The sequence below is a fragment of the Oncorhynchus mykiss genome, chromosome 19 (genome assembly GCF_013265735.2).
Source record: "Oncorhynchus mykiss isolate Arlee chromosome 19, USDA_OmykA_1.1, whole genome shotgun sequence".
NCBI classification, from domain to species: domain Eukaryota; kingdom Metazoa; phylum Chordata; class Actinopteri; order Salmoniformes; family Salmonidae; genus Oncorhynchus; species Oncorhynchus mykiss.
This window is the reverse complement of record NC_048583.1, coordinates 49,879,237-49,892,098: the sequence shown is the minus strand read 5'-3', so window position 1 is coordinate 49,892,098 and position 12,862 is coordinate 49,879,237. Positions and strand designations below refer to the sequence as shown.

The 12,862-nt window shown below is 43.1% G+C and overlaps 1 protein-coding gene across 13 annotated transcripts in view; it reads right to left on the bottom strand.

Moving 5' to 3' along the window:
* LOC110498066 (myelin transcription factor 1-like protein) overlaps nt 1-12,862 on the bottom strand; it is a 171,778-nt gene that overhangs the window by 34,647 nt on the left and 124,269 nt on the right. For all 13 annotated transcript variants that reach the window (XM_036954999.1, XM_036955001.1, XM_036954998.1 and 10 more), the window contains 4 exons: nt 11,448-11,582; nt 5,582-5,672; nt 1,466-1,576; nt 422-648 (listed from right to left, as the gene is read on the bottom strand). In XM_036954999.1, coding sequence (XP_036810894.1) covers nt 422-648; nt 1,466-1,576; nt 5,582-5,672; nt 11,448-11,582 — 564 coding nt within the window. The remainder of the gene's footprint in view (nt 1-421; nt 649-1,465; nt 1,577-5,581; nt 5,673-11,447; nt 11,583-12,862) is intronic.

Here is a 12,862-nt window from a genome sequence, read left to right as displayed (position 1 = left end):
GCTGAGTTTGGAAACAAGGGACAAAACTACAATGAATCTGTGGAGAAAAGAGCTTCGAAATAAAGAAAATTCATATACCATACATATACCAAAAAAGGTGCTATCTAGAACCTAAAAGGGTTCTTCGGCTGTCCCCATAGGAGAACCATTTGAAGAACCCTTTTTGGTTCCAGGTAAAACCATTTTGGTTCCAGGTAGAACCCTTTTGGGTTCCATGTATAAACTTTTCCACAGAGGGTTCAAAATGGAACACAAAAGGGTTCTAACTGGATCCAAAAAGGATTCCCCTTTGGGGACAGCCAAATACATTTGGAACCATTTTTTCATCCTTCTACCCACAAAATGTATCAAATTGAAAACCTGAAACAACAATAAAGCAGAACAACAGAGTAAAGGGAAGAGACAACACGTCAGTCTGTACCATCATATCCTTTAGGGGAAGTGTCCCTGCCTTGGAGTTTGGGTGCGATGGCCCGTTTGCCGTAGACATTGTTGCTGTGGCTGCTGTCAGTGAAGCTGCTGTAGTCAAAGCTGGTCTTAGAGTACTTCTCCAGTTCCTTGGCCAGGTTGGAGCGTGGCGTGCTGGTGGACACGTTGTTCTTGTAGCCGTACTGAGGGATCTCCAGCTGTTTCACAAAGCACATAGGCCTGGAAAATAAACCACGAGGGGGCGTAGGTTGGACAGAGCAGAGGCACCAAACATCACGCAGGGGAGGTGGGAAGGGGAGGAGCGGAGGGAGGTAAAGGTAGCAAAGGGAAAAGGCAAGGCAACAGTCAACTAACCTCAGGTGATCCTTGCATTGAGCTTTGAGTTTATCTAAGCTACATGTCTATACTGTCTGTCATTGCAACACTACAATGTCTCCATAAATTATCTTACCCAAACAGAACTCACAATTAAAGTCATGCATTTTCTCTGATATTATAAATGTTTTGTCATACCCGTGGTATACGGTCTGACATACCATGGCTGTCAACCAATCAGCATTCAGTGCTCGAACCACCCGTTTAAATAATACTTTTTTAATCATTATGTTATCATGCATATCAAATAAACTTTTGCTGAAATTATTCTGATCTCTAAAACCCAATAAAGGCTTTCACTCCATAAACAAGAACATTAATGTAGAGCTTCTCCAAACAATAACTGTCTGAGAGATCAAAAGATATAGAAATCAAACAGACATAGAGAACCTTTTAAATCTATCATACAGTAATTAAGAAAACCTTCCAACACTAACTAAGGTAGGTAAGGGTGTAAGGTAGAACTCTAGAATGGGGTCAATTCAATTCAGCCAGTTCAGGAAGAGTACAATCATTTGAAATGGAATTGAACTGAACCCTGGTTCAGCATTTGAAGTCCAATTAATATGTTTAGGTCTTTCGACTGTGCCTACACTGTCTCTCTCAGTGAGGTGTTCCCCATAGATGCTGAGTGTAGTGTGGTGATCAGTCAGACCAGTACCTGAGCACGCGGTCAGAACCCTGGTTAGACTTGGAGGAGCCGTCACAACAGATGCTCTTGTCCTGGGCTTTCTGCAGCTTCTCTGCTGCAGCGATGGGACACCCTGACAAACTGGAGGGTCGGGGACGGGGACGGGGACGGGGACGGGGGGACAGGGGACGGGGGGGTGAATAAGACAACCAGGAATGGAAGGGAGACTGGTCTTATTATATCTTATTAAAAAAAAAATTACCAGGAAAAGCCCATTGAGACACAGAAGCCCTGCTTATACCTTCTACCATGTGTCACTTTCCTGATCTTGTCCACAATCTGATTTTACCCAATGACTCAAATACTCTTTGTGAACTGATCTAGATCAGATCTTATAAATGTAAATGGGCAAGATCAGGATAAGATCAGGAAAGGTCAGGACGAAGGACGCATGTTAGTGGCAGGTATGAACGGGGCTAGAGTCTCTTTTGCATATAATGGTCCCATTCAAGGTGGTAAATGACCTTTTAATGGCGTCAGACGGAGGCTCTGCATTTGTCCTCGTGATCCTAGACCTTAGTGCTGCTTTTGATACCATCGATCACCACATTCTTTTGGAGAGATTGGAAACTCAAATTGGTCTGCACAGACAAATTCTCGCCTGGTTTAGATCTTATCTATCAGAAAGATATCAGTTTGTCTCTGTAGATGGTTTGTCCTCTGACAAATCAACTGTAAATGTTGGTGTTCCTCAAGGCTCCATTTTAGGACCACTATTGTTTACACTATTTATTTGACCTCTTGGTGATGTTATTCGGAAACATAATGTTAACTTTCACTGCTATGTGGACGACACACATCTATCTGTACATGTACGGCCCCCATGGAACCTGTGTTTCAGACACAAGGAAGTGGATGGCGGCAAATGTTCTACTTTTAAACTCAGACAAAACAGAGATGCTAGTTCTAGGTCCCAAGAAACAAAGAGATCTTCTGTTGAATCTGACAATTAATTTTGATGGTTGTACAGTCGTCTCAAATTAAACTGTGAAGACCTCGGGGCTACTCTGGACCCTGATCTCTCTTCTGACGAACATATCAAGACTGTTTCAAGGACAGCTTTTTTCCATCTACATAACGTTACAAAAATCAGAAACTTTCTGTCCAAAAATCATTTAGAAAAATTCAACTATGCTTTTGTCACTTCTAGGTTAGACTACTGCAATGCTCTACTTTCCGGCTACCCGGATAAAGCACTAAATAAACTTCAGTTAGTGCTAAACACAGCTGCTAGAATCTTGACTAGAACCCCCCAAAAATGTGATCATATTACTCCAGTGTTAGCCTTTCTTCACTGGCTTCCTGTTAAGGTTAGGGCTGATTTAAACCTACAAAGCATTACATGGGCTTGCTCTTAACTATCTTTCCAATTTGGTCCTGCCGTACATACCTACACGTATGCTACTGTCACAAGACACAGGCCTCCTTACTGTCCCTAGAATTTCTAAGCGAACAGCTGGAGGCAGAGCTATCTCCTATAGAGCTAAATTTTTATGGAATGGTTTGCCTCTCCATGTGAGAGACGCAGACTCGGTCTCAACCTTTAAGTCTTTATTGAAGTCTCATCTTTTCAGTAGCTCCTATGATTGAGTGTAGTCTGGCCCAGGAGTGTGAAGGTGAACGGAAAGGTACTGGAGCAACGAACCACCCTTGCTGTCTCTGCCTGGCCAATTCCCCTCTCTCCACTAGGATTCTCTGCCTCAAACCCTATTACAGGGGCTGAGTCACTGGCTTACTGGCTTACTGGCTTACTGGTGCTCTTCCATGCCCCTAGTAGGGGTGCGCCAATTGAGTGGGTTGAGTCACTGACGTGATCTTCCTGTCTGGTTTGACGCCTCCCCTTGAGTTTGTGCCGTGGGTGAGATCTTCGTGGGCTATACTCGGCCTTGTCTCAGGATAGTAAGTTGGTGGTTGAAGATATCCCTCTAGTGGTGTGTGGGCTGTGCTTTGTGGGTGGGGTTATATCCTTCCTGTTTGGCCTTATCCGCGGGTAACCTCAGACGGGGCAACAGTGTCTCCCGACCCCTCCTGTCTCAGCCTCCAGTATTTATGCTGCAATAGTTTGTGTCGAGGGCTAGGGTCAGTCTGTTATATCTGGAGTATTTCTCCTGTCTTATCCGGTGTCCTGTGTGAATTGAAGTATGCTCTCTCTAATTCTCTCTTTTTTTCTCTCTCTCTTGGAGGACCCGAGCCCTAGGACCATGCCTCAGGACTACCTGGCCTGATGACTCCTTGCTGTCTCCAGTCCACCTGGTCGTGCTGCTGCTCCAGTTTCAACTGTTCTGCCTGTGGCTATGGAACCCTGACCTGTTCACTGGACGTGCTACCTTGTCCCAGACCTGCTGTTTTCAACTCTCTAGAGACAGCAGGAGCGGTAGAGATAATCTGAATGATTGACTATGAAAAGCTAACTGACATTTACTCCTGAGGTGCTGACCTGTTGCACCCTCGACAACCAATGTGATTATTATTATTTGACTCTGCTGGTCATCTATAAACATTTGAACATCTTGGCCATGTTCTGTTATAATCTCCACCCGGTACAGCCAAAAGAGGACTTGCCACCCATCATAGCCTGGTTCCTCTCTTCCAAGGTTCCGGCCTTTCTAGGGAGTTTTTCCTGGCCACCCTGCTTCTACACCTACATTGCTTGCTGTTTGGGGTTTTAGGCTGGGTTTCTGTACAGCACTTTGTGACATCAGCTGATGTAAGAAGGGCTTTATAAATAAATGTGATTGATTGATTCAATGCATCCCTGGCTACCTGTCTGTCGCTCAGGTTGTCTATCTGCCTGCCTGCCTGCCTGCCTGCCTGCCTGCCTGCCTGCCTGCCTGCCTGCCTGCCTGCCTTTCAATAAGTCTTTGGTTAATTTCCAATATCATTCATTTTCATTAAGCACTTTAAATAACAACACAGTGGGTTATTATAACAGCTTGCTTATTTCTGGTTGAGTGGCTTCAGGGAATTCTGAGATTAAACTACCTGCAGACACACACAATCCCCTCCCTGCAACTCCCCATTTAATGTACACACACACACACACACACACACACACACACACACACACACACACACACACACACACACACACACACACACACACACACACACACACACACACACACACACACACACACACACACACACACACACACACACACACACACTAATCAACCTCCCAATACACACAAACACACTAACATCCCAAGGTTAAAAAGGCTTAGTTATAAATGTCATCAAGTGTGAAGAGGGTTGAAGTCTTGACCTGGGTAGGTTTGACCGGGGTAGGCCGTCATTGTAAATAAGAATTTTTAATTGTTCTTAAATGACTTGTCTATTTAAAAAAATAAAAACCAAAAAATAAGTTATTTAGATCACAGCCCTCAGCCAGTGCATGTGGAATGAGAGTTGCATTCTTGAGTTGTGATTATAGGATAGCAGGTGTCCATATACTGTAGGTGAGTGAGTGTGTATTTTGCAAGTGTGTGTGTGTGATAGTGTGAATGGCTACGCACATTCTCAGAAAGTCAGTATGTGTATGACTGTGTGTGTATGTCTGAGTGTATGTACTGTGTGTCTATTTGTGTGCAGGCCTGTCTTAGTGACACTGTGCTCAGCAGGAGAGAGCTCCAGTCTACCCAGGTCGGTAGCCTTCCTTCCCTCCTTCCAAAGGTGGTAGAGAGGTGCTAATGGCTGCTTCGACACCCTAATATCTGCTATGGGTGAGCCCTTCTTCTCTCCAGCTCTCCTAGCTTAAAAAAAAGAGTTTCCAACTACTTTGTAAACTCCTTTTCCATCGCAGTCAATAAAAAGTGACATATGTGCAACAATATACAGACATAAAATAATTGGCAAATTGATGATACAATTGGAACATAAATAAATGAATATATAAACAAATGAGAAAATAAATACAAAATAATCAGTAATATCCAGTAAAACACAAACGAAAGACAATATATAAATAAAGAGGCAAGAAACCAGGATAAAGTAACCACCTGTCATTGGATGTGAAATAGAAAAATCTCGAACTGAACAAAAGGAGGATGTAACACTGCCATTTTCCAATATGGTAGGCCGACTCACCTTCTGTGGGAGTTCCTGTTGCTATTGACATGGCCGCGTCCCGTGCAGCCCAGTGTAGGACACTTAAGAACATTTTCATACATAGCAAGGACTTCAGACAGACAGACAGACAGACAGACAGACAGACAGACAGACAGACAGACAGACAGACAGGAGAGCGATAAAGACAGATAGGGAAGGTTAGAAGGCCCACAACCAGACAGTACCATTAGTGTGTGAAAGAGCGTGTCAGCATCTTGGTATTATCATCATCATTAGGATCTGTTCCAGCAATCTGAGGTTACCTCCTTCCTTCTCCCTATAGGGCACTATAGTCTGAAAGGGAATACATGCCTTTATTTCCACCATACTGCTTTCAGTGATCTAGTATTTTCAGATCACTGTGGAATGAAGAAGGGGAGTATAGTGGAGAAGAGGAAGTAATCTAAGAGTGCTAGCCTAGGACACAGCCAGACACAGAAGACAGAGGAAGCTTAAGGCATGCAGAGAACAGAGCGAGTAGCCAACAGCCAATGGATAACGACCATGCAGAAGACATGCCAGAATTCTACAGATCGTGCCAAACACATGCAGTATAGGGTTCTCTCTCTCTATACATAGATTATGCTCTTTGATGTCCTCCACCCATTATTACATATTCCTGCCTTCAATAGCATTGACCATTAAAACAGTCCATAACTGTCTCCAGTTCCCTACGGCAGGCAATTAGAATAATGATCTATCTATGGACGTCTCGAAGAGGACCCGGTTGAGAACCCCGAGAGGGGAGAGAGGTGAGGGAGGGGTCAGACAGACGCCCTGCAGTATGGGTGAAATCAAATCAAATCAAATTGCATTAGTCACATGCGCCAAATACAACAGTGCAATGCTTACTTCTGAGCCCCTAACCAACAATCCAGTTTGAAAAAATACGGATAAGAATAAGAGATAAAAGTAACAAGTAATTAAAGAGCAGCAGTAAAATAACAATAGACTATATACAGGGGTGTACCGGTACAGAGTCAATGTGCGTGGTTACCAGTTAGTTGAGGTAACATGTACATGTAGGTAGAGTTATTAAAGTGACTTTACATAGATGATAACAACAGAGAGTAGCAGCAGTGTGAAAGAGGGGGGGGGGGGTACAATAGTCTGGGTAGCCATTTGATTAGATGTTCAGGAGTCTTATGGCTTGGGGGTAGAAGCTGTTGTGAAGTCTCTTGGACCTAGATTTGGTGCTCCGGTACCTCTTGCTGTGCGGATAGCAGAGAGAACAGTCTATGACTAGGGTGGCTGGCGTCTTTGACAATTTGGCAGGAAGCTTGGCCCCGGTGATGTACTGGGCCGTTTGCACTACCCTCTGAAGTGCCTTGCGGTCGGAGGCCGAGCAGTGCCAGGCAGTGAAGCAACCAGTGCTCTCGATGGTGCAGCTGTTGAACCTTTTGAGGATTTGAGGACCCATGCCAAATGTTTTCAGTCTCCTGAGGGGGAATAGGTTTTGTCGTGCCCTCTTCATGACTGTCTTGGTGTGCTTGGACCATGTTAGTTTGTTGGTGATGTGGATACCCAGGAAGTTGAAACTCTGAACCTGCTCCAGCCCCGTGGGTGAGAATGGGGGCGTGCTCGCTCCTCTTTTACCTGTAGTCCACAATCATCTCCTTTGTCTTGAAGGTCCAATGCAGACATTTTCATCTCAATATCAAATCATTTCAGGGTAACAATTAAGTACCTTACTGTGATTGTTTTCAAATGAAATGGTCAAAAAATAAACAAAAATAGCTTCTTAGCAAAGAGCAATTTCTCAAGCAAGAACTCTGCTAGGACTGTCTGGAGGTGGTCTGAGTGGGGAGGGGAAAACTGAAAACTAGCTGTTACTGGCAGAGAGGTTTGGAACTCTCTATCTTATTGGTCTATTAGAAATTATTCCAACCTCATACTGTGGATATATATATATATATATATAAAACACAGGAAAATCACCTTTTCGACTGCACTGGGCCTTTAAAATTGGTCTCTGTGTCAGCTTCATCATTATCACCCCTTCCACTCTGACCCTCGTCATCGTCACTCTCTGACATACTAATTAGTGCACAGAAGAAGTAATTGGGACATGCCCTCCACCTCAACACACCATGTGCCAACACATTATATTAGATTATATCACTACTCTGCCTGACCATGACAAAGAGACTGTTATAATGACTAGAAACTTTTGGATTTGAATGTGAACAATTTCAGGGGGAAAAGCGGTGATTCTTGAGTGTATGCTACATTTTGCACTCTACTTCGTAGGTACAGCACACAATTTTCAGGAACAAAAAAAAAAGCTGTAATGAGGGGATTAAATATTTGATATTCAACAAAGAGACGGTTCAATGAGCAAACACGGAAAAGGAATCATTCATTTGCAACATCACTTCATTTTAATATCCTACATTTCCCTGGGAAATGTCTTGTGCACTGTGTGAATGCTAAAAAAAAATGAAATGAAGACATGGCATTAATAATGTATTGTCCACTCAGTACAGTAAATGTGTTAATGGCTCTGACTCATCCCTGCAGGCACTGTGTGACAGAAACACCTCCCTCCCTCTGCCCCCTCACTGCTGAGGTGTGTGTGTGTGTGTGTGTGTGTGTGTGTGTGTGTGTGTGTGTGTGTGTGTGTGTGTGTGTGTGTGTGTGTGTGTGTGTGTGTGTGTGTGTGCGTGTGTGCTGAGAGTGTACTGACCACAGACAGGGAGAAACCTGGTGTCTGTCTGCACCATGGCAGATAATGCTTTTAAAGAAGAGTCCTATCGATACCTCACACAACCTGTACCAGGTCACCTTTTAACAACATGTTCAACTCAATAAAATTGTATTTGTCAAATACATAGTTTACAGTGGATATAAAAGGTGAAGTGAAATGACTGCACGCTAGCTACATTTTAGTACAATAATCAACATCAATAACAACAAAAGTCAATTAACAAGTAATTGAAGGGGATAGTATGCACACTAACAAACCGATACTTTATGTACCCAATTACAGTATAGATTAGGAATGTACTATGTCAGGCATGACAGTACGTAAGCATTTCAATGTTAGTCCACACCTGCTGTATACGAAGCATGTGACGAGTACAATTTTATTTTATTTACAAATATACAGTGGAATAATGTCTTGGTCGTGCAGTTGAATAAATAGTATACAGTGCCGTACTATTCAGACCCCCTGACTTTTTCCACATTTTGTTATGTTACAGCCTTATTTTAAAATGGATTAAATGAAACAATTTCCTCATCAATCTACACACAATACCCCATAATGACAAAGCAAAAACTTTGATTTGCAAGTGTGTGTGTGTGTGTATGTTAGTGTGCATGACTACGCACATTCTCAGAAAGTCAGTGTTTTTATGACTGTGTGTGTATGTCTGTGTGTATGTACTGTGTGTCTATTTGTGTGTATGCCTGTCTTAGTGTCAGTGTGCATTTTTTTTTATTTTTATTGACATCCCTTGAGATGATTCTACAGTTTGATTTGAGTCCACCTGTAGTAAATTCTATTGATTGGACATGATTTGGAAAGAAACACACCTGTTTATGTAAGGTCCCACAGTTGACAGTGCACATCAGAGCAAAAACCAAGCCATGTGTCATAGAGGCTTTTTATTCTCTATTTTGGTTAGGCCAGGGTGTGACTAGGGTGGGCATTCTAAGTTCCCTTTTCTATGTTTTTGTATTTCTTTGTTTTTGGCTGGGTATGGTTCTCAATCAGGGACAGCTGTCTGTCGTTGTCTCTGATTGACAACCATACTTAGGTAGCTCTTGCCCACATGGGTTTTGTGGGTCGTTGTTTTCTCTTTTGTGTATTGCACCTTGCAGAACTGTTCGTTTGTTGTTTTTGTTCAAGTGTTCGTATTTATGAAACGCATTATGAATGCTTACCACGCTGCACCTTGGTCCTCTTCTCCTTCCACCAACGGCCGTTACACCATGAGGTCGAAGGAATTGTCCATAGAGCTCAGAGACAGTGTTGTGTCGAGGCACAGATCTGACGAAGGGTACCAAAATATTTTTGCAGCATTGAAGGTCCCCAAGAACACAGTGGCCTCCATCATTCTTAAATGGAAGAAGTTTGGAACCACCAAGACTCTTCCTAGAGCTGGTGGCCCGGGCAAACTGAGCAATCGAGGGAGAAGGGCCTTGGTCAGATAGGTGGGCCAAGAACCCGATGGTCACTCTGACAGAGCTCTAGAGTACCTCTGTGGAGATGCGAGAACCTTCCAGAAGGACAACCATCTCTGCAGCACTCCAATTAGCTGCCAATTGAGGACTTGTGAGGCGTCTGTTTCTCAAACTAGACACTCTAATGTACTTGTCCTCTTGCTCAGTTGTGTACCAAGAAATGAAATTCCCACTCCTATTTCCATTCTGGTTAGAGCCCGTTTGCGCTGTTCTGTGAAGGGAGTAGTACACAGCGTTGTACGAGATCTTCAGTTTCTTGTCAATTTCTCGCATGGAATAGCCTTCATTTCTCCGAACAAGAATAGACTGACGAGCATCAAAAGAAAGTTATTTGTTTCTGGCCATTTTGAGCCTGTAATCGAACCCACAGATGCTGATACTCCAGATACGCAACTAGTCTAAAAAAGGACAGTTTTTTTGCTTCTTTAATCAGAACAACAGTTTTCAGCTGTGCTAACGTAATTGCAAAAGGGTTTTCTAATGATCAATTAACCTTTTAAAATGATAACTTGGATTAGCTAACCCAACGTGCCATTGGAACACAGGAGTGATGGTTGCTGATAATGGGCCGCTGTACGCCTACGTAGATATTACCTAAAAAATCAGCCATTTCCAGCTACAATAGTCATTTAAAACATTAACAATTTCTGCACTGTATTTATGATCAATTTGATGTTATTTCAATGGACAAAAAAATGTGACATTTCTAAGGGACCCCAAACTTTTGAACGGTAGTGTAGTACTCGAAGCAAAAAAAAGCCACATCTGTTGTCTGGGTACTCTATAAGGCCAAGTCTTATGTTAACTCATTTCTAACACAAACAATTGTATTTTTATTAGCAGTCTGGGTCATGGCAGATCATAACTTTACCTTCTGACTCCGGGTTAATGACGTGTTAAAGAGGTTTTATTGAGAAGGTTGGTGAATGGGACCAGCCGGGATGAGAACTTCAGACGGAGAGGGGCTAATGTTTATCGCTGCTGCAGTTCATCATCCTCACAAAGCTGTAATTATTCTATTTTATTCACCTGAATTTAATTGAGCAAAGAATACAAATACATTATTGGGACTTATTGTGCGGTTGAGATTGATATGCATTCTCAGTCTCAAGACACACTGGTTGAATCAACATTGTTTCCACATCATTTCATTGAAATGATGTTGAATAGACGTTGAATTTCCGTATGTGCCCAGTGGGATCTTACTTTGTGCAGGTAAACATGATATGAATTCAGGGAGAAAATGCAAGAAAAATAGCTTAAGTAAAAATAACAATCTGATTGTTTCAAGTGCTGCCCCCCATCATTAGACAGTAGACGGGGCAAACCCATGACCCCATGCTCCATGACCCCAGTGCACTCCCAACCTGACTAGCAAACACAGAGCAGCCATAACACACACACAGCATTCAGACAAAACAAAGAAACATGCAGACCTTGCTTAAGTACAATACATTAAACAAACCTGACGGAAAACTGAGAGCCACAGGCTTTGCAAACAGTAGGTTTGGGGTAAATTCAATTTCAACTCACAAAATGAAGGAATTGAATTGTACTTTTGGTTCGTCACCTAAATAGACTGAATTGAAGTGGAATTTATCCATTCCCTGGTTACTGAGATGAGTGGTACAGTGAATTGTGTATGTGCAGTGCTTACTTTCAGGTGGTACCCTGTCTTTGTGCGGACAGCCAGACAGGCTCCGATGGTGAGGGTACAACCCCGTCACATGACCCGTGCCATCACAGCCTGGCGTCGGGCACCGGCTCTCCTTCTTGTCACTGCGCGATAAATCTGAACACAGAAACACGGGGCAGAGGAAGAGAGAGTGGGAGAGAGAGTGGGAGAGAAAGAGAAGAAGAAAGAGAAATTAGCTTGCTTCATTGAAAGCAGCACATACAAACACTTTCACAAGATGAAAGTCATTGTGAACAGTGTGTGAATGTGAAAATGCTTGTAGCCACAGCAATCAAAGTCAGTTGAATAATTGTTGTGGCTAGAAGCGGTATCACACACCTGAGACACATGGGACATTGTAGGAACACAAATAACATAAGGTGCGCTACATCATGGCCATCGTAACATTTTTCACACCATTTGCCAGGGTATTTTTAAAGTCTTGTTAAATAAAGCCACAGCTGTAGGAGAGAAGAGCAGCTGGTGTCATTCTCCAGACAAGGTAAGTCTGACTTTTTCCACCAATTATTTTGCACTAGTCATTATTGGCAATAATAAGACACGAACACACACACACACACACACACACACACACACACACACACACACACACACACACACACACACACACACACACACACACACACACACACACAAACACACACACACACACACACACACACACACACACACACACACACACACACACACACACACACACACACACGCCGGAGGGGATTGTCTTTCCCTTGCCCAACCTCACCCTCTCCATTTCTCCAAACCCGATCAGATAGTGTTACCGTCCAAAAGCAGTGATACAAGCCCATGCCAGCCGGCATCAGGTGCAACAGCCTCCGTTCAAATGTCTTCAACACGGGAACAAGGTCATAGATTGTTCTTTGATGCTGGGATATTCAGTAGCTATTATCTGCAGCTTCTTTTCCATTAAATTATTATCAGAATTTAAGGATGTCTTGTTCATTTTGGCTAACACATTGCTTGCCCGACACAGATAACACACACAAATAAGAGCATTCTTCTAAGCCCATTTGTGGCAGCAAACATTTGGTAAGAGGTGAGGGAGAGAGGGTAAAAGAAAAGGATCGGAGCAAAAGAGAGACGGGATGCTTTTCCTTTAACAGGTTCCACATAGTAGTAGTAAATGAGTGAGAGCGACAGGGAGAGAGAGAAGACAGATAGAGAGAGGTGCTTTTAAAAGGCAGGACCACAGAGAGAGTCTGCTAATTAAAGTTTGATAGGCTGCTGTAACCTGGAACTTTCACCTCCACCACTTACAGAAGAACCAAAATAAACCCAGACACAGAGAGGTAGTGAAAGAGAAAGCATTGGGGAGAGAGAGAGAAAGAGAGAGGGAAAGAGAGGGAAAGAGAGGGATA